Source organism: Equus caballus, chromosome 8 (assembly GCF_041296265.1).
Source record: "Equus caballus isolate H_3958 breed thoroughbred chromosome 8, TB-T2T, whole genome shotgun sequence".
NCBI classification, from domain to species: Eukaryota; Metazoa; Chordata; class Mammalia; order Perissodactyla; family Equidae; genus Equus; species Equus caballus.
This window is the reverse complement of record NC_091691.1, coordinates 28795857-28817978: the sequence shown is the minus strand read 5'-3', so window position 1 is coordinate 28817978 and position 22122 is coordinate 28795857. Positions and strand designations below refer to the sequence as shown.

At 47.3% G+C, this 22122-nt stretch overlaps 1 protein-coding gene across 1 annotated transcript in view; it reads right to left on the bottom strand.

Annotated features, from left to right (window-relative positions):
* TMEM132C (transmembrane protein 132C) overlaps positions 1-22122 on the bottom strand; it is a 350647-nt gene that overhangs the window by 119347 nt on the left and 209178 nt on the right. Inside the window, exon 3 of the mRNA XM_023647328.2 lies at positions 9117-9263. Within this exon, the coding sequence (XP_023503096.1) occupies positions 9117-9263 (147 nt within the window). The remainder of the gene's footprint in view (positions 1-9116; positions 9264-22122) is intronic.

Below are 22122 nucleotides of genomic sequence, written 5' to 3'. Positions count from 1 at the left end.
ACTCTTGACTTCTTCCTTTGGGGACCTGGGTTGCACGCTTCTGCCATCAATTGGGAGAGTTCCATTTGTGGGAGTTAGCCTGGGAGAATTCTGCGCTTCCTTTGAATAGGTCTTAAAGAGAGGACTCGGTCTGGGCAATTTCCTTCAGGGAAGAGCAGATTATCTTAGTGGACTATTCGCCCAAGCTCTGCTGAAACTGTTTACGCTGGGCAGCTACGGGCACGTTCATATTCCAGAATTCTGCGAAAACAAAGAGCTGAGAATATTTATGAATACAAGGTCTGCAATTGAGACTGCTTAAAGGAATATTAATGGGCATTTTATTCACCGGTTTCCATGATTTTTGCTTTGTGAAAAGCCCTTCCCATTTTACTATCTGCCTGATTTTCTTCTCTCCCCTGCAGCAGAGCGTCCCTGAAGCATGATGACTGAGGGGCTTGGGGGCTGTGGCAGCGGCTGCTGTACCAGGAAGGAGGAGATGGGTGTCACTTGGTGTTCGATGGAAGCACGTGGACCAGAGAATGCCTCCCGTGTAGACCACCTGGGGAGCGCTGGCTGACCCACCGCCCCACCAAACCAGAAGCTAGGCGACAAGGAGAGCAGGAAGGAGGGAACGCCAGGCCCCAGGCAGGTATCCTGGTAGGGCTGACATTGTGTGAAAGCTGAGGGTGAACAAGAATAAGGAGCCAGAGGACAGATGCATATTTACAACATGTGCTGGACACAAACGAGAGTGTGTGCGCCCTGATCTGTGAAGGAGGGATCCTGTGATGAGAATGCGGGGCAGCCGAGTCTCTGAGGGGGCTGACCACTCTTAGAAGTCCCTCTAAAAGAGGCCCACAGTCCAGGCCTGGGACAGCTATTCTGCTGCAGACTTCACACCTTGAAGAAACAGACTACCGACGCATTAAAGAAAACAGGCGTGATTTTAGCCAGAGCGGAAGGTATGATTGGCTCAGACTGGCTGCTTTTGCACAATTCACTTGTTGATGAACCATTTTCCTGAACAATATTCCTTTTGTTTGATCTGCACAGCGATTTTAAAAATTGAGCAAAAGTTAACAAATTAGGGTATTTCATTTGAGAGTCTGGATTTTCAGCTGGATCTTTCTGGAAAAATCCAGAGATGGGGCAATGCAGCCTGCATTCCCACATGTGAAGACTCCCAAGCCGAATGAATGGATGCTCCCTGGAAGCAGGTGCAGACTGCCCCGTTCTCCGCCCACCTCTACAGCACGCAGGGCTCCTGCATCTACCGGTCCGGCAAACGGTCTGACTTCCGTGCAGATGCTTCTGCTTGAGCTCTGCCATACAGTCAGCATCTCAGCTGGCAGTGCGTGGACTGACCGCTTGAATCTGTAGCCTGGGTTTGCAAGTCTTACCTGCAGGATCTCTAGGGGCCCCCGCAGTCTCCCAGGAAGTGTCTTCTGAAGGGCAATACACTCCTCTTGAGTCAGGTTGAATTATTTAGACAGAAAGCACTTCCCTTTTAGATTCTTTCATAAGCTTTAAGGTTCGTTAAAAAGAAATTCTCCCTGATGGCCTGAAATCAGACCTGGGCTCAGATTCCCCCAGAGCCCCAGCGGGGAGTGGAGGATGGGGGCACAGGGGGCACCTGTGCCTCTTCTCACCCGCACTTCCCTGCTCCCAGCCCCTTCCCTCAGCCCCTCTCCTAGTCTGTCCCAGCTGTCAGCTTTGTCCCCCTGTTTATACCCTGGGTGTGTGCGTGTTGGAGGAAGGCGTGATGCCATAAACTTAGGATGGCAGGAACTTGGGCGTGGGACATCTCCAGGAGCCCTAAAAGTAACCCACCTGTGCCCAGGAAAGCAGGGTGGGGTAGGGCAGTCTCAGCGTGCATGTACGCAGCACCAATTTATTTATACTAAAAAGTTAGGAACAAGCAACCAAGGTGACCCAGAGCAGAGGCTGGCTAAATAAATTATGGTCCATCCACTTACGGAAAACTAAGTTTGGGACAGGCGAAGGGCGTTGGCAACATTAAGTTACAAAAGGAGATATATTGCAGACTGATCCCAACTATATAAAAATATTTATTGGGACAATAAGGGTAATTGCTACATAAGATGTGGAATATGGGTTTTAAAAATGTCTTTTTGAACATGTCTTTTCTGATTATAAAAGTGAAACGTGGGCATTGAAGCAAATAAGATCAATAAAAAGATAAAGAAGGGAAAAAGAAAGTCACAGTTTCGAGCCAGTGTACCTTCAAACCTCGGGGACATTTGCCAATGTCCCTTTCGAACCCCAAGGGTGGGCACAGAGCCTCCTGCTGGTAACACTGGTGAGCGAAACTTCCATGGGGTTTGCATGTTTTCTCCTCGAGGAAGATTAGCCCTGAGTTAACAGCTGTGCCAGTCTTCCTCCACATTGGATGTGGGAGGCTCCACAGCGTGGCTGACGAGTGGAGCAGGTCCACACCTGGGATCCACACCTGCGAACCCGGGCCACCGGAGCGCATGGAACTTTAACCACTGCACCACGGAGCCGCCCCTGGTTTGTACGTTTTAATCGTATTTGTTTGTGCTCCCCTTTAATTCATGCAACAGATATGAAATTTTTCCATCTATTTATAGACATGAAAGTTATTTTGAAAGAAAACTTTTTTTCAATCATTTGCACAAATATTCAGTTGGACGCTTCCTCCCTCTGAGTGTCTTCATTTCTTTCCTTTATCTGCCCAATGGCAAGACTCCTCAGTTCATGAAACCATGCAAAAGAATTACTGAAATAATGTACACAAAGCATGTGGTGAATGCCAGGTACTGTGAAACACACAGAGCATTGTTTTGCATGCTGTCAGGCAGTTTGAAATATACAGAATGTTACTGTTACTTAAATTCCTATTTTGGAGATACCATGTTTGCTTCCCTGATTGTAACAGCAATATTTTAATAACAAAACCTAATGGGAAACTTTTAAAAGGCACATGTAAACCAATAAAGGTATTCAGTCAATAACAGCAAAGGCGTATGTAGGGCTAGGCTGGGAGTTGTGTAGATGGCATGCACGGACCCTCACTGGGGAGCCCTTCTCAGTCACAGCTGCAGAGGTCGCATTCCCAACATGGAGTTCCCTGTTAACTTAAAAGAATGGCCACAGTTTACAGAAACACCTAATTTTTGGCATTTCCCGTGAAGGAATGAACATCGGCGAGTAAGGCTCAGGGAAAGCTTAGGGTAAAAGCCTGTAGCTGATAAAGGTACACCATTGGGCTCAAGAGGAGCCCAGGGTCAGCAGTGCCTCCTCCATGCTGGGGTCAGCCTCACAGGCTTTATGAAATTCTTCCTTAATGGGTCCCCAGCTGCTCAGACTAGCCCAGCTACCTAGGTTTGAAAAAAGATTCAGAATGAGGAAGAGAGAGGAAAGGGCAAGTAGAAGATGCCCCCTAAGGAACGCATACCAAAAGGTTCATACAAAACCAACTATATGGTGCGATGTGGACAGGATGTTAATTGTTCCACTGGCCTCACACCCTGTAAGTAGGAAGTACCATCTAGGAGGTTGTTAGATGGTGATTTCGTGTGATTGCTAAGATGCTCAGACTGCTAAATTATTAATCTAAGGGGGTTTAAACTAAACATAACACAATTTGGTGTGTATAGTGACCAATGGCGAACTCTATTCCTGAATCTGAAGTTTTACCGACTGACGGCTTCAGGACCATAAGGGCTCTATCGAAACAGCTGTCTTCCTAACAAGCTCTCCCTCCCAGCTGTGCATCTAAGAGGCCACTTCACCAGGGAAGGAAGCAGGGGGCCCCGACTTGTGTCTGAGAATCTCAGGTTGAGTTTGTTAGAAGCAGACCCTAAGATGGAGATTCATTTGTAAGTGATGGATAAAGATAAGGGAGAGCGAGAGAGGCAAACAGTTCATGGCAGGGAAAGGTAAGATTTCAGAAAAAGTCCCAGCCCGTTGTGATCCCGAGAGAGCTCTGGAGTATGAGTTACAAGTTAGAGTTGCCCACACAGGGGGAGGAGGGGTAGGCGTGGAATGTGTGTGGCTGGGCTTTCCCGCTCCACAGCCACCCGGCATTTGTAAGGGCTACCCCAGGAAGATGACAACTCCCAGGCTTTTCCAGCTCTCTTCATGAGTGGGCAAAAGGGCCCCAGGAGCCCCAGGGTAGAGCTCTGAGAGACGCAGCTGCGGGAAGTTAGAGCAGAGCCCACTGCTGTGGACGGAATTGTGTCCCCATCTCCAGAATTCATGTGTTGAAGCCCTAATCCCCAGTGTGACTGTACGTGGGGATGCGGCTTTTAAGGAGATGATTAAGGTTAAGTGGAGTCATCAGGGTGGGGTCTGAACCTGATAGGACTGGCGTCCTTACGAGCAGAGGAAGGGACAGCCGAGTGCTCCCCTGACAAGTGCACACGTGGAGGAGCGGCCAGGTGAGGAGCCAGCAAGAAGGCCAGGGAGACAGGTCTCACCAGGAACCCACCCTGCCAGCACCTTGATCTTGGAGGTCCAGGCTCCAGAACTGGGAGAAAAAAATAGTCTGTTCAAGTCCCCAGACCATGGCCTTTGTTACAGTGGCCCGGGCTGACTCTGCTCCCACCCAGGGGCACAGAAGCAGAATAAGGGTTTGAAGGGGAGCCTGTGCAGAGCAGCGTCCACCACCCTGGGTGGCTCGCTGACTGTATTTCCTGTTATGACATGAACATGCATAAATTATGTCTCTGTTCTAATCACCAAAAAAAATTGTTTAAAATAACTTCTTATAGTTTTGTACTTAATGTAACGTACATTAGAAACTAATACAAGTAGCTTCAATGTATAATTTCAGTGACGTTATTTAAAAAAATGAAGGTGAACTTTTAAAAACCAGAGCAATTTAAAGTTGATTTAAAGAAAACTCTTGAACGACCAGAGGTGAGAGTGGTACCCAATGAGGTATGATCTGGGGCGAGTTTGCGGCTGTTGCTGATTCCCCTCCTGGTGTCTGTTTCCCAAGCTGATTCTACAGCCTTCCTAGCAACATCCTTTGGATAAATTCCTCTTATGCTCAAATAAACCAGGATCATCACTTTTTAATGCATCTAAGAACACTCACTAACACAGGTAGAAACACAAAATTTCCCTTTTAATCAACTGGCTTAAGTAAACCAAAAAACATAAATGGATTTGAAGATTAGGAGAGGTGACAAACAGCTAAGGAAATGCCAGTCACATTCCTCTGTTATACGGCCTGGCCACCTTCCCAGAGTAATCCTTGTAACTCCCACGTCAACTCCAGCAGAGCCGCCTCACTCTCTCTTCTCTGCACAAGCTCTCCCAACTCCACAGGGCCGGCCACTTGCCTCTTCCTGCGCCCGCAACGCCATCATTCTCTATTTCTGCACATCTGATTCTCTCCTCCTGTCCTTCAAGAAGATTGCACAGGCACCAGCTCCAGAAGGCCCTCTGTAACCTGGAAGAGCCGTAAGGTGAGGGAGGCAGTGCAAATGGCCACAAACGGCTCCCAGAGACCCCTACCTCCACGTATCCAGCCTCTGTGTAACCTCCTCCCCTTGAGTGCGGCCCAGACTTACTGCTAATGGATAGAATATAGCAAGAGCATTTGGATGTCACTTGCAAGCTTCGGTTATAAAATGCTGTGACTTCCATTTGCTGTCATCCCCTTTCTCCCTGGATCTTCTCACGTGCTTGCTCTGATGGAGAAGGATACTTGGCAAGGAAGAAGAAACTGAGGCCCTCAGTCCCATGGTCCTTGAGGAACTGTCTCCTGCCAACAGCCACAGGAGCTTGGAAGTGGACCCTTCCCCAGTCGAGCCTTCGGCTGAGACCACAGACCCTGGCCAACACTGACTGCAGCCTCTAGCAGATGATTCAGGTAAGATGTGCCTGGATCCCCGACCCATAGAAGCTACCAGATGAGAAATGTGTGTTGCTTTAAACTTCTAAGATTTGGGGTAATTTGTTACACAGCAGCAGATAAATACACTTGGCCTTTGCTGTACAGGCAGAGGGAAGTAAGCCCCCCACCCCCTTCCACATCACTGAACGCTCTTATTTGAGTTGTGGTGTCTGGTGCCAGGTGCTCCTCAGTGTTTAGACAGGGTCTTAGACATTGAAGACAGGGTCTGGATCTGATTCAGTGCATATCCACCGGGCTTGGAGCACAGCTCCTCACACTTAGATGAACCAACCAGCACCCTCTGAAGATCTCAGTTAGGAAGTGAGTGGGCAGGGAATCAGTGGTGTGCCGGTAAATGGGCTAACCAATAAGAACAAAAAGTCCTGATTTGAGGTGTTTGCCAATTTCTGTGCTGTAAATACTGGTCAGTTTTAAGCTACTGACAGTCACTGAGTGAGGAGTGGGCAAGAGATGTGCACAGTCCCAGGGGCTCTCACGAGCTGGCATTGAACTGGTCCCAGCACACTGCTGACTCCAGTCCCAACATATCAGCTCTTCTGCAAAGGCTAAAATTACGTCCTAAGACATCACATTAAGAACCTGAGAGTCTGCAGAGCGTAGCCAGGCGTCTGCCACCCACCCAGCTTGTGGCCAGCCTGATGCCATCTCATGGCAGTAAAAACCCTGGAACTGGAAAGCGAGGGACACTAGTATTGACCCACAGCTCCCTCTGCTGAAACATCCACAGTGACTGACGGTGGACAATCAGGCATGACGTTGACCCCCTCAGCAAACACCACTGGCCCAAAGTGGAGGTCCCAGAGACTCAGAGCAAAGAGGGCAGCCACCGGGACTCTCCAGAACTTGCCATGACAAAGCCTGTCTGCCTGACTTCAGTCTCCCGCTTGTGACATGAAGAACTACTTACATACACAAACTCACTCTCTGTTAATTAACACATTCACTTGTATTTGCATAATCAACACTAATCTTGTGGGTTAATTAGACTTTCAGTGCATCTGATTCAGGAGATTTAATTTGGCCTCTGATCTCTGCTTCTAACAGGGGACCCAGGCATGCATTTCGTTCTGGCCCTTTTTTCACAAGTTGAAACATTTGGACACACAACCCTCGCCCCAAGATGTGCTAACAATCCTTCCCCAGGGAATGGTGGTGATGGTTGGCATTTGAACCAGGAAGCTGTTCAGGACACCAGATGTGTTTGCTGGCGGCACATGAAAGGAGGGACTGAGGAGGGGGCTTTACAGATAAAAGAACTGGGTGTTGTTAAACGAAGTGGAGAATTTGCAGGATTTTTCTTGGCAGCCTTGTAGCATTCACTTAAGAAAACGTGTTCAGTAATGGCAGATTCCTTCCCGCAGTGCTGATCCCTTTAAGAAAACACACTGACGAAATGTATCAAGAGCCCTAAAAAAGGATCAACCTTTTTGATTCTAAGAAGCTACTTTAAGCAAAAGGAGAAGTGGACAAAGATTTATGTGGAAGGCGGTTTCCTGGTGCATTATCTATGAGACCAAACTTGGGGACAACTTAAATGTCCAAAAATATGGATACAGTTATTTACCTAACGTTAAATCTATATGACGGAATATTATGAAGCCATTAAAATGTTTTTCAGGAATATTTAATGTCAAAAGAAGATGTTATCAATATACGTGAAAGTAACTTAAAAATCTGTATGTATATTATGATACCAAATTGTAAAATAAATCAATCGACTACACATTGCTATTCGTAGATGTTATATATATTTCTAAACATGGGAGGAAACGAACTAGCATGTTCTCTGTGGGTTACCCCTGGGTGGTAGGGATATTTAGATTCTATTTAACTTTTTTCCTCATATAACTGTGTTTCACAAATATTCTAAAATGAGTATGTGATGCTTTTATACACAGAAAACAATTATTGTAAATAATAATCCAGATGTCTATATAGAATCTCACATAGCATGCTCTTATTTATTATTGCACTGATGGTCACCTCCTGTCTTTAAATTCCTCCTTATTGAAGACTAAATCTAATTCTTTACGATTCTGACACCAGTTCTAACGTGTGTTTTTTTCCACATCACCAAGCAATTCTCTGACACCAGCTTAGTGTCCTACAATTCAACTCACTTCTGACCCTATCTACTTGGAGATGCCTCAGATCCCCTAGGGGGAAGGGCTCGGTCCCACAGACTGCACCGCCGCCATTTCAGATGCCCATAGCAAGTCCATGTTGTCACTTGTGCTTCTGACCCACTGGCTATAAGTCAGAGGTTCCTACGACTTCCTCTTTGGGTTCAATTAATTTGCTAGAATGGCTCACAGAACTCAGGGGAAGATTGTACTTTACCAGATGACCAGCTATTATGAAAGGCTAGAACTCAGGCACAGCCAGATGGAAGAGACACAGAGGGCATGGTCTGTGCAAAGGCCAGGGGCCCTCCATGCCTTTCTGAGGGCCCAGCTCTCCCCCGACCTCTGTGTGTTCACCAACCTGGAAGCTCTCTGAACCCAATCCTTTTGGGTTTTTATGGTGGCTCCATTACACAGGCATGATTGATCAAATCTTGGCCATTGGTGATTGAACTCAGTCTCTAGTCCTTCTTGGCTCCCTAGAGGTCAGGGGGTGGGGCCGAAAGTTCCAACCCTCCAATCACAGGGTCGGGTTGGCACCCAGCCCCCATCCTGAGTGACCCAAGGGCAGTCCAAAAGTCCCCTCATTAACAGAACAAAAGACACCTTCAGGCTCCCATCACTTAGGGAATCCCAAGGGTTTTAGAAGCTCTGAGCCAGGAAGTGGGACGAAGACCACATATCTATTTCTTATTACAAATCACAGTGTCACCCACTTTGTGCAGACGAGGAGCACTCTGGAAGAAAGCAGCCTCTGAGAATCTAGGGAGGGCACCGAGAGATGCCACAGCCCCAAGCACATAAACGCAGGTGAAGAGAACGCAGCAGCCTCGGCAAAGGAGAGCAGAAGGCCCCTAACCAGACTCTGCTCCAAAGGCCGAACGACAGACTTTGAGAAGCAGGGCCCCGTACCCGCTGCGCGCCCTGTGGGAGGTGGCCAGATGGCCCTGCAGCTGGTGGATGTGGCTCCAGATTTCCAGGCTAGGGTTCAATAGCTCCACTAAGCAGCAGATAACCTGAGTCTAAGGCAAGCCTCTCGGGCGGTGACTGCGTCATCCGGACCATGCGCTGTGCGTGCAGAGGGAGACGGCACCACCTACCTGTTGCTCGCGCTGGGCCCCAGGCGCTGGCACACCACCGTGGTGGTGGCGTGCTTCCCGCCGTTCCCCATCTCCTGCTTGACGTCCCATTGCCGAGGCTCGCTGGGCTGAGCGCTCAGGATGGTCACGCCCTTCTTCACCTTGGCCCTGCGGGCATGGAGATGGCAAGAGAGAGCCGCAGATTAATGACTTGGCCTTTCCAAACTGGCCGGAGCTCCAGTGAGCTGTGATGGTTGGTTTCTTTTCAATTTTCCCCTTTTTCCATGTCTGGTGGCACAGACGGACAAAGTACACCAGGCAGTGGGAATGCTGGGGACGGCAGGATGGGAGTGGGCGGGGGATCTGCCGACAGACTCGAGAAGCATGGAACTTGCTGTCCAGGGCCGAGGTGAGGGGCTGGGGCCCCCGGACAGTCCCTATACCAAGAAGGAGCACAGTAAAGCCCCAGGAGAAAAGTCTGCCTGCCCGGGCTAGTCGTTCTCCATTGAGGGTGACTGCGTCCTGCAGGGGACAGGTGACAATGCCTGGAGACATTTTTGGTTGTCACAACTTGGAGGAGTGGTGTCATCTGGTGGGTAGAAGCCAGGGAAGCTGCTAAAACTCCTATGATGCCCAGGACAGCCCCCACAACACCGTCTTATCCAGTCCAAACTGTCAGCAGTGCCCAGGTTCAGAAACCCCGGCACAGGTTTACCACTTTGTGGCTGTGCAACTTTGGGCAAATTATAATGTCTCTGTGCCTCACTTTCCTCCTCTGTAAATGGATATGCTAATAGAAACCCCCAGTATAAGGCTGCTGTGATGATGACATGTATTAATGCATATAAGAGATTGCAGCAGTGTCAGACTTACAAGAGGCACTTAATAAATGTTATTGTTATATTGCTCCAGGGAGGTCCCCAACCTGCTTGATATGACTTGCCGGGCCTCTTCTGTGCACAGACCCAGCCAAAGTGCACCAAGTCAAGGAATAAAAAAAAGGCAGAGCTCCTCACAGGACTCTTGCTCTGGCCACGTCTCATAGCCTCTCTGACCCTCAGTGTCCTCATCAATAAACTGATGAGGAAAATAGCCGATCGAGCACAAATACCTGCCGTCCTCTCTTCCCAAACCCACTTAAGGAGAGGAAAGAGACTGTTTTCAAAGGCATAAACTCACAAAGTTGGGGAGAAGAGACGCAGCAACCGCAAACGACTTTGGAAACCAGAAAGCAGATGTACAAGTGGGTAAAATGAGCCAGCAGAGCTTCAGATTATGTCGTGAGCTGTCAGTGAGGGAAGCTAAGCACCCACAGAGTTTACACCGTGCAATCCCCTGTCTCAGGAACTGGTGGTACGGCTCCAAGAGTCGGAGTGAATGAGGACTACAATGAGGAGGGTTGGCCAAAAGGCTGTTGAGAAGTTGCCAATGTTCTTCCCTTTGCCATGCAACAGGGTGAATGCAGAGCCCCATATCAGGCCATCATGAAGATTTGAGACTTGAGTTACCATACCGTGACAGAGTGACTTGTGACACCATGTATGCTGAAAGTTGAGATTCCTAGGCCTTTGACCCCACAGCTGGACCCTCACCCTCCAGCAAAAATCCCGGGTTCTGACACTGGGCCTCTCCAATAGCCAGCTAGATTCCCTCCCAGTGAAGCGTGTGGCCAGCAAGTCCCCTCATGGGCTCAGAGCTGCTAGTGGCTTTTAGTCCCTCGTTCTTTGATACGAGCAAACAAGAACTTTGGACACTGAGAAAGTTCCCTACATGATACAGAGTCCAAAACAGGCAACCTGTAGGAAGTAGAGACCATGAGGGAAAGACCGTAATCAAAAAACACCCCGTCATTCATGTTCACAGAGAGATCGGAGAAGAGACGCAATCATGACATGAGAACAGAATGCCATAAAAAACACCCAGAAAGGAAAAAACATGAGCCTTTGGAAATTAAAAATACTGTCGCAGAAATGGAAAGTCCACGGAACAGCAGATGGATAAAGTTAGGAAATTTGCCCTAGAAAGTAGAAAAGGACAAAGAAATGGAAGACGGGAGAAAAGATAAACTAAGAGGACCACTTCGAGGGTCAACATCTGAACAACAGAGAAAACAGAGAAAAGGGAAAGTAGGAATCATAATGAAATAATTCAAGAAACATCCCCAGATGAAAGGACGTGTCTCCAGGTTGTAGGGGCCCTGGGGGGTGAGCACAGTCGATGAGGATAGAGCCTCACCACGGCACAGGACAGACGCACTCAAGACACAGAAGTGAATTCTGCAGTCCTCCAGAGGGAAGAGAGGACCAGGGACTGGAATGGATTCAGAATTCACAACAGCCACTCTGGGAACCAGAAGACAATGGAAAATATCTTCAAAACTCAAAGGCGGGCTTGACCCCCTGGCCCAGTGGTTAAGTTCCTGTGCTCCACTTCAGCAGCCCGGGGTTCACTGGTTCGGATCCTGGGCATGGACCTAGCATCGCTCGTCAAGCCACGCTGTGGCAGGCGTCCTACATGGAAGAACCAGAGTGACCTGCAAGCAGGATACACAGCTGTGCACCAGGGCTTTGAGGAGGAAAAAAAACAGAGAGGAAGATTGGCAACAGATGTTAGCTCAGGGCCAGTCTTCCAAAAAAAAGTACAAAGCAAAAAAACTTAAAACAAACTCAAAGGGAAACGATTTCCTGCCTAGCTTTCTATATCCAGGCTAATTAGGAAGAAAATGTTTCCGGATTATGCATGTCCTCCAAAAATGTATCTCCTATACCCTCGCTCAGAAAACTACATGAAGGTGTGCCCCGTCAAAGAAGGAAGTGAATCTAGAAAGAAAACGTCATGAGATTCAGGGAACAGAAGATCCAGCACAGAACACAGACGAACGGGAGGTTAGTGAAGAGAGGCCCCAGCACAAGAGCTGAGCGCCAGCGTGGGGAAGGTTCTGGCAACGATGTCTCCAGGAAACGGAAATTTTCCTAATAAATTTGATGTGAATGAATGTTCTGAGAGGAGATTTAGATAAACAGTTGAAGAGTTTGGGAAAAAATAAGATCTAAATCCACGGAAAATAAAGAAAAAGAATAAAACCAAATTACTGTTTAATTCCGAAGATAGGAAATCACTATGCAGAAAAGGGAAAGTAATCATAATTTAATACTTGGTTTTACTGTGACTAGCACACATACTTATAATATTTTAAACACTGAATATTAATCTAGATAAAATATGATCATTATGTCAGAAGGATGGAGAAAAAGAAAGGAGAGCACTTATGTGGGAGAGAAAAGAGAGATATATCCATAGCCTTCATGGTGGAAATCTTATAGATATTGCCTGAAATTTAAAAAAAAATTAAGCAGTATCAACCTCACTAAGCCATTTAGTGAAATGGGTGTAAATACCAGACAAGGTAAGAATTTTGCCTCTGTACAGGGAGAAAGGCAGTGGAAGGGAATAGAGCACTGTAGTATTTTTTTAAATAACTTTTAATTTTGAAATAGTTTGATGTTTCAGATTAAGAAGTTGCAAAAAAAAACATGTAGCGAGAGTTCTTGTGTCCCTTCCCCCGGCGTCCCCTGGGATCAGACCCCACGTAATCACAGCGCGTCATCAAAAGCAGCAAATCGACGCTGCTCCTGGGCAACGAACTGAGTTACCACCCTCACATTTAGATTTCACTGTTTTCACACGTGCGTTTTTCTTTTGGTGTGTAGTTCTATTGAGATTATATCACATGTGTAGATTGGAGTAACCACCACGATCAGAATACACGATCAGAATGCAGAACACTTCCACCACCACAAAGACCCGGCCTCCCGTTCCCCTCAGTAGTCAGGCCCTCTCCCCACGCTCCACCCGACATACGTGGATCTGTGCTCTGGCATTACAGTCCTCTCACTTTGAGGATGTTATACATGGTTTTGACCAACAAACTCTACAGAACTATTTAACTCCTGAAATTACATGCAAAGTTATATCTTACGAAAGTAACAGCTTAAAAATTATACACACACACACATACACACACACATCCCGGCCCTGCTGAGCTCCCAGAGTGGAGGAGATAAATCCTTGTGAATAGCTAAGAGGCTAGACAGAGCTGAGCGAACAAACGTGATTACCAGGCTGTCTCTGTGAGAGAACCAAGGGGGTGGGAGGTGGCGATGGGCCACGTCTCCACCTTTCAAATTTAGGGTATCCGAATTAGCATCAACCCCTACAGCAGCAAGAGCACATCAGCAGGCGTTTTTTCTTTAGAAACTTCTTCCAAGTTTTACATTAAAATGATTTGCTAAACACACTTGCCACCTTGGCCAGGACAGGAGAACAGGGATAAAGATGAAAGACACATTAGCACATGAAAGCCCTGTCTGTCCTAACACCGGGAAATCCACGCCCAGGCGGCTCAGAGCACCGCCACCTTCCACCTCCACTGCGTGTAAGAAACGCCACACACAATGTGACTCTGCTTGAAATTGGGTTTTGCTGCATTTGAATTTTGCTCAAGACTCCAGGTTTCACTGAACCTACAAATTGTTCTTTCCACTTAATAGTTCCTGCAAAGAGGAGGATTCTTGTTGACTGGTGCAGTGGCTGGGTTCACCTGTGTGTGGGCTGGGACAATGAGCCCCTGAGCAGGAGAAAGGCATAGGTTTTAAGAGGTCAATTTTGTTAATTAGGCGTTTTCTTTGATGACATCAATAGGTGTTCCCATCTACTTCAAGGAATTAGCTGTTGCAGGAATTTGGGTCCCAGGACCAGAGTTTTGCAAGCAGAGTCAGCGCTGAAACCCAGTGGAATTACAGGATAAGCCCGGGGGATGCCTGGCTTCCAGGGAAGGAGCAAGTGCAAGCCGGCCGGGGCGATGTGACAGCTGCCCTTTCTGAGCATCCAGTGTCAAGAGGGAGGCTGTGGACCATATGCAGGAAACCCAGCTTCTGGTCCTGCCTCTGCAGTGATGAGCTCTGTGACCTGGGGAAAGTCACTCACTGGATCTCTGCTCTTTTTCATCATCTGTCACTAGGGGGTGGCCCCAGTTCAGTGGCCCCCACCTTGTGGCCCTGCTGTGGCTGACGGTCGGGGAGCTGATTTTGGATCCTCAGGCACAGTGCTGAATAACGCCTACGCTGTCATTTCAAGCACCAGCTTAATACTGGGTACCGGCTCCTGGCAGGCACCCATGCTGGCTGCTGGGATGCACCACCACGGGATTCAGGCCACGGCATGTTCTGGTGGCGCTTCCAGTCCTGTCTGGATGTACCTGGGCCGGCTCATGCCACCTACATAATATGCTTATAGTTGATGCTACTATTCATTTTTTCAGTGGTCAAAAACCAAAAATACTCCCCCTCTTTTCAAACTGTGCTTGCTTCAGGTGTAAGACAGGGATGATTAAGTGTTGCTTAAAGAAAACCAATGTTCAGTACAAATTTTGAACACAGGAAGCCTAATTTCTATCCTCCAAGCCACCTGTCTCAGGGTCAGCCATAATCTCCATGTGAAATGCTCTCCTAAGAAGATTGTCAAAGCCAATGAGCTTCTAGAAGCCACTGAGATGGTTGCTGCTGGAATGTGTGAGCATCTGTGTGTCGTAGGTGAGGGTGGGGGTGGGAGGGGAGCGCTTGGGCTCCGGGGCTGCAAGGCTGAGTCTGCTGAGGGGCTGAATCTGATCCTCAGAGTAAGTGAAAAGGAAAAATAGAATTAGTTGCTATTATGGGTTGGACCGTACTTCCCTCCAAATTCTTATGTTGAATTCCTAAGCTCCAAGACCGCAGAAGGTGACCTTACATGGAGATGTGGTCTTTATAGAGGTAATCCAGTTAAAGTGAGGTTATTGGAGTGGGCCCTAATCCAGCAGGACTGGACCTTATAAGAAGGGGAAATTTGGAGGCCTGCTCGGTGGGATAGTAGTTGAGTTTGCACACTCCCTCTGGAAGCCCAGGGTTCATGGGTCTGGATTCCAGGCATGGACCTAGCACTGCTCATCAAGCCATGCTGTGGCAGCATCCCACATAAACAGAGGAAGACTGGCACAGATGCTGGCTCAGCAACAATCTTCTTCAAGCAAAAAGAGGAGGAAGATTGGCAACAGATGTTAGCTCAGGGCCAGTCTTCCTCACCAAAAAAAAGGGGAGGGAGTGCGAAATTTGTAAACAGACACTATACAGGGAGAACGCCATGTCAAGATGAAGACGTCCATCTACAAGCCAAGGAGAGAGGCCTGGGATAGATTCTCCCGCAAAGCCTCAGAAGGAACTAGGCCTGCTCAAACCCTGATTTTGGACTTCCAGCCTCCAGAACCGAGAGACAGGACATCTGTTGTTGGAGCTCCCCAGTCTGTGTCTGTGTCCTGGCAGCCCAAGCAAACACATACAGGTGCCAAGATTGACATAATCAAAAGCTTCCATATAAAAATCTGGATTTCTGCTCCTTAAACCATTGTGATGTTTAGTCATTCAGTAAGCCCTTATTGCGTGCATCGCATGTGGCGGGTGCTGTTCCCAGTGAGGAGTATCCAACGAGCCCACACGCCTTCCCTTGGGGAGCTCACATCCCAGTTGGAGACACAGACAATAAACCAAAACATAAGCAGAATAAATAGCATGTGAGATGCTAGCAAAGGTTATGGGGGAAACAGAGCTGGCAAGAGAGTCTGGGGTGGAGCAGAGGAGGCGCGATTTTAAATAGGATGGCTGGGGGAGCCTCGCTGAGGAGGGACAGGCACACGGAGCCTGGGAGACCGTGAGGGAGACCCAGGCGGACAATGGGGACCCATTTCCAGCAGGGAAAGCCCACTGTGAAGGCTCTGTGGTGGCAGAATTCTAAAGACGCCACTCACAACTCCCATCCTGGTTGCTCAAACACTAACCCAGGGACTGCTCTTAAGGGCCTTTGCAGCCCCCAGTGAGAAGATCTTAAAATAGGGACAGAGCTGCGTGAGTCGGGTCTTAGCCCAGCAGCCCTTTAAAAGCAGAGTTTTTTTCTGGCTGGCCGCAGAGATTCCAAGTATGAGAAGGATACCACCTGCCATTGCTGGCTTTCAAGATGGAGGGGCCTCGAGCCAAGGAAGGAGGCGGCCTTTAGGAGCTGAATTCAACCCCTATCTGACAGCCAGCAAGCAAACAGGGTCCACAGTCCTATGACGGCCAAGACTGAGTTCAGCCAACAACCTGAATAATTTGGAAGCAGTCATCCCCAGAGCCTCCAGAAAGAACCCAGCCTGGCTGACACCTTGGTTTCAGCCTGGCCACACCCTAGCTCAGAATTCAGTTGAGCCAAGAGACGCTTTTGACCCCCGGTACCTGAGCTAAAAAATGGGTGCTATTTTACATTGCTAAATTTGTAATAAATTGTTGAACAGCCTAGAACACAACTATAGGCCCAGTGTTGCAGGAGCAGCAATGAGCCCAGGGAGGCTGGGGGGAAAGTGCGAGAACAGAGGGCCTGGGGTATGAGATCTGGCAGCATTCCCAAAGGGAACAGGGAGTGACTCTGAGAAGCGGCCGCTCCACAGAGATTCAGCAAGCTTGCTTCAGCACAGTTCATCAGAGTCCGCTCTCTGCTTCCTTCATCCATTTACATCAGGGTTCCTCAACTTAGGCACTGTCAACAGTCTGGGACAGACACGATTTACTGCAGGGGTTGGGGGCTGTTCTGTGGTTGTAGGATGTTCAGCTGCTTATACTTTCTAGATGCCAGCAGCATCCTTCCCGACTTGTGACAACCAAAAACATCTTCAGACAATGCCAAATGCCTTCTGGGGGTCAAACCATCCCTGGCTGAGAGGCGTGATTTATAGGACCCTTCTTGGCACGGAGCAGACCATCCTTGTCCTAAGGCCTGGACCAAGTTACCAGACACCCACCCAGGAATCCACTTTGTCTCCTAGGTTGGACTAGATGCTTCGCTGCTAGAATCTTCCATTAATTCTTTCCTTAGAGGTTTTCAACAAAGAGGCAAACTTTGGTGGATAGCCATTCTCGGCCAGAGAGTGGATGTTTTAAATTTCCTACAGTCATTGGAATCTACAACCGACACCCCAGAGCACACGTCAGCAGCATGCTTATCCCACAGGCTGGGCTGTGTGAATAATGCAGTGGGGGAAAGTGAAGAACGGGCTGCCGACACCAGCGCATGAAAGGTTTCCCTTCTCTGGGCAATGCAGATAAAAGGAACTCACCTGCACCCAGTGTCTATGGACTCCCCAAAAGGATCAAACGGATGGAGAGGAAGGTCAGAGAAACCTCTCTGAGATCAATGTCTGTCTCTAAATGTCCCACCTCACTTCCTGGTCTCTGCCGTGTGCTTTCGAAAGGGGCTGGCTAGGACAAAATTGAGAAGCCAGCAATCACTAAAAGGGCGCACCCCGGCCGGGCCCCCCGCAGGAGCTGCCATGAGGCAAAACAGTGACATCGCTGAACAAGCAGAACAATCGATGTCCCACTGCATCTAGCCTGCCAGGTCAGTGTCCTGCACCAACATCCCCCGGGGTCACCGCTGTGGGAAAGCCCCCTGCTGCGTATTCGTAACAGCTTCTGCAGCCAATACAATGAGTAGATGGCCCTCTGCAAGTCGTGTATACTACACAGGAAGGCGTGACACACTGATGGTTTGTCCTTCCATTCTAATGGGAATCGTAAGTTTATATCTACATCCGTTCAGTAATCTCACAAGTCCTACAAAGCTAATCTGGCAGAGAAAAGGGGCTGGGGTTCTTGCTACTTCCAAACACTCAAGAGAAAACAAACATTTGCCCAGGATCAGGGTCCACATGTAACGAAAATGACATAGGTGCCATCCTTGCTGTTATAACCGCATCAGGTCAGTACGGCTACCCTGGGAACCATGGGCTGATTACATGCTCCCTGGAGGGTAGATGCATGTGAAATATCCACTTGGGTTTTCTCAAGTCCCACCTTCCAACTGTTGACATAGTCATACACTCTCCGTGACAGCATTTATTAATATTTTTCTTTAAATGGGCTACCTCCTTCTTTTTTTATTTTAGCAAAGTTATTTAAAAAAAAACTCTATTTGACTACCACAAATGAAAAATAAATTACTTTTTGTAAATGCACATTAAAATAAATACATGATGGTACAAATAAAAAAAGTATCCGTTCATGAATCTCATAAAACAGCGTCTCTTGCTACCAGCCCGCATATCACACTCGGGCAAGTACCAACATACAGATAATTGAAAAAATGCAAAGTTTCTTTCACCAATGCAGCTTGAATACACAATCTTTCAAAGATGGGAAGAAAGGGTCACCAGGAGGGTCCTGAGTAGTAAAAACAGTGAGTGTACTTGTTCCATGCTTTGTTCTTAATAGTGTGAGCTTGTTTCTGTCTTCTTGTCCCCCACCAGGAACCCTCTGACCACAGGCATCCATCCCACCAGCCATGTCCTGACCTGGGGACAGCTGAGCTCAAGGGGACAGTGGCTGTTCCAGGAAGGACCCATTTCTTGCTCACTTGTGGCAGCCCTCTTTAATTGTTCCTAGATTACCTGTCAGGGCAGGCTTTCTGATCTCCTCTGGGAGTGGAGGCCCCAGGAGTGAGGGGGCTCAGACTGCGTATAAGGGTGTGAAAAATGGTCCAGTGGTCACCACCACAATTCCAAGTTGGGTGTGCACGTGTGTGTGAGTGTGTTCATGTGTGTGCATGAGCATGTGTGCTGTGAAAAAATGCTCCAATTGTCACCCCTGCAATTTCCTAAAAAATGGTGTATATTTGTGCATGCACGTGTGCATGTGCTTGTGTGCACACGTGCATGCATGTGTGTGTGGCCACTGAAACGCAGCTCTTTTCCTTGCGCGTAGAACTCCTTCCTCCCTAGTTGACTCAGATCAGCAGCCACAGCCAGTTCCTCTGGAACAAACGCTCCACTCCTCTCGCACGTCTGCTGTGGAAGCAGCTGGGTCAAACGCATTGCCCATTGAGCACAGGGTTCATCTTCCTTTTAGCTTATCAAACACTGACCCCTATTGGCTGCTACCTTCTGCTGCTTCAAATTTTCCTTTGCTCTTGGGTGCTAATGAAAATTTCACTTCGAGTATCATGTCTATTCAGGCAAGGGAATGAAAAGAAAAAAATAAACAAATGGGACTACATCAGATTAAAAGGTTCTGCACAGCAAAGGAAACCATCAACAAAACAAAAAGACAACTCGCCAAATGAGAGAAAATATTTGCAAATCATATATCTGATAAGGAGTTAACTTCCAAACTATATAAAGAACTCGTACATCTCAACAGCAACAAAAATGAACAACACAATCAACACATGGGCAGAGGGTATGAACAGAGTTTTTTCCAAAGAACATATACAGATGGCCAACAGGCACATGAAAAGATGTTCAGCATCACTAATTGTTAGGGAAATGCAAACTAAAACTACAATGAGATATCACCTCACACCTGTCAGAATGGGTATAATTAACAGGACAAGAAATAACAAGTGTTGGAGAGGATGTGGAGAAAAGGGAACCCTCATACACTGCTGGTGGGAGTGCAAACTGGTGCAGCCACTATGGAAAACAGTACAGAGATTCCTCAAAAAATTAAGAATAGAACCATCACATGATCAGCTACTCCACTGCTGGGTATTTATCAAAGAACATGAAATCAATAATTCAAAGGGATTGATGCATCCCTATGTTCACCACAGAATTATTCACAATAGACGTGGAAGCAACCCAAGTGCCCATCAACAGATCAATGGATGAAGAAGATGTGGTATATATATACAATGGAACACTACTCAGCCATGAAAAAGACAAAATCATGCTATTTGCAACAACATGGATGGACCTTGGGGGTGTAATGCTCAGAGAAATAAGTCAGACAGAGAAAGACAAATATCATATGATTTTACTCAAATGTGGAAGATACACAAATATACAGATAATGAGAACAGATTAGTGGTTCCTGGAGGGGAAGGCAGGTGGGGGGAGGGTGAAAGGGGTAAAGGGGCACATAGGTATGGTGATGGATAAAAACTAGCCTACAGGAGGTGAACACGAAGCAGAAGTCTATACAGAAACTGAAATATTATAATGTACACCTGAAATTTATACAATGTTATAAGCCAATATGACCTTAATAAAATAATTTTTTTAAAAAGAAAATTTCTCTATCAGAAACTCATCAGATGTTTGAAGCCAAGCAAGGAGCTCAGAGAACGCTGGGATTTCATAAGCAATGTGGCTACTTCAAGTTCCATTATTTATTTTTTCCCTGTTCTTCTGGTTGCAGGCAATGGGCTTCTCATGCCTCCTATTGCAAACTTTGGCAAAACGGACATTTATTCATAAAATAAACACCAATGTTCTGCTTTGATAGGTCTGTTCATAAGAACTCTCAATTCTACCTCCACACGCCTACCGTTCTCCTCACTGAAACTTCAGGCTGTGAAACTTGAGCACAAGCCAGTGGTGTACCGGCTGTGAAATTTCTAGGAATTTTGCAAGCCAGTTGTTAAACACAGCAATTACTCAAGTCTGAATCATATGAACTTACAACTGAATAATCTATGTTAGGAAACAAAGGTAATAAATATTCAAAACCCATCACTCCCTTGTTATTTGACCACAATTTACTATTACCTGTGCTCCTCTCTGCTCCCCTCTCTGTACGGAGGAAATGCCGTGTATGGGGGCTGCTGCACGTGTCTTCCGACTCCGTGCTCAGTGACATCGCATTGATAGCTTGGAACTGGTTATGGTGAGAGCATTTACACCAAAGAAACTGGCAAACATTTCAAATGAAGGGCTTTACCCCCTAGAGAGCCAGTTGTTCAAGATTTACCAGCATACAATGGGGGACGTGCTGTACGGGATGATTTACATAGCAAAATATTCCCAGCATCACATTTGCAATCACTGCTTTGTGCTCATCACATAACCTCTAGTCTGGACGAGCCTCTAATACGTGTGCTAAGGATTCCCCATTTGTGCACCCTCCACCCCTGGTCCATCTCTGCCCTTCTTTGTTCTACTCTGTGCCCTAGCTGGCTGCCCTCTAAAAATAGCACCACACAGAGATCCTGTCCCTTCTGGCTCCAGTGGAGTTTGGCCGGGGGGGACACAAATGCCAGACTGAAAGGCAGGAAAGAGAGAGGTGGGTATTTATTGCCCTCCATCCTGTACCATGACCTGGGCTGCGGCTGTATCCCCCCATGGGGACAGCTCGCCTCCAAGGCTCCAACTCTCACCAGGCTCCAGCGACACTGGTCCCCTCCCCAACCTGTCATGCCGGATGATAAAGCTGGTCCCTGCGTGCCTCAAACCTGCCCACACCTCTACAAATGGTCCCTTCAATGACAAACATTTTCCATCAAACTTGTGTGTGCCCTTGTTTGCTGCGGGACCCTGATGGGTGCACCAAGGTGTCTTCCATCTGTGGCCCATCAGTCTTGGGGACTTCCTCCAAGTGAGCAGTGATGTTTCCTAAGTTATTTGTAGGACAAAGAACGTGTACCCATCCCTCAATGATGGCTGACCTTACCATGTTTCCCGAGTTTCTCAAGGGGCGGACCTGCCTTGAGTCACTATAGAGTCTGTATTTAACAGACAATAGACTCTTTCTTGGCATTTTCGCAACACGCTTAGGGGCATCTCTTGAGTAGTTTAGTAAATCATTATGGATTAAAATAATTCCCCAGAATGAAAGCAGAAGGAAATATCATGGCAAACATCACTCAGGCTAAAGAAAGCAGAATTTGGTGCACCAATTTTCTGTGTGTGAATGGACATTATGGACTTGCTCTAGCATGAGAAAAACAGGTTAAATACTCAGGTGTTTAGTAGTGAAAATTTCAAGCATGTACAAATGTAAGAAGAATAATGTAACCTGAACCCATCAGTCAGTTTCAGCAACTGTCCACATTGAGCCAAACTTGTTTTTTCTATCCACCTGGAATTTTTATGCAGAAATATTTAGAACCAAAGCCCAGATATCATGCCATTTCACTCAAAAGTACTTCAACATTTTTTAAAACACAATCACCTTGCTTTTATCATACCTGATAA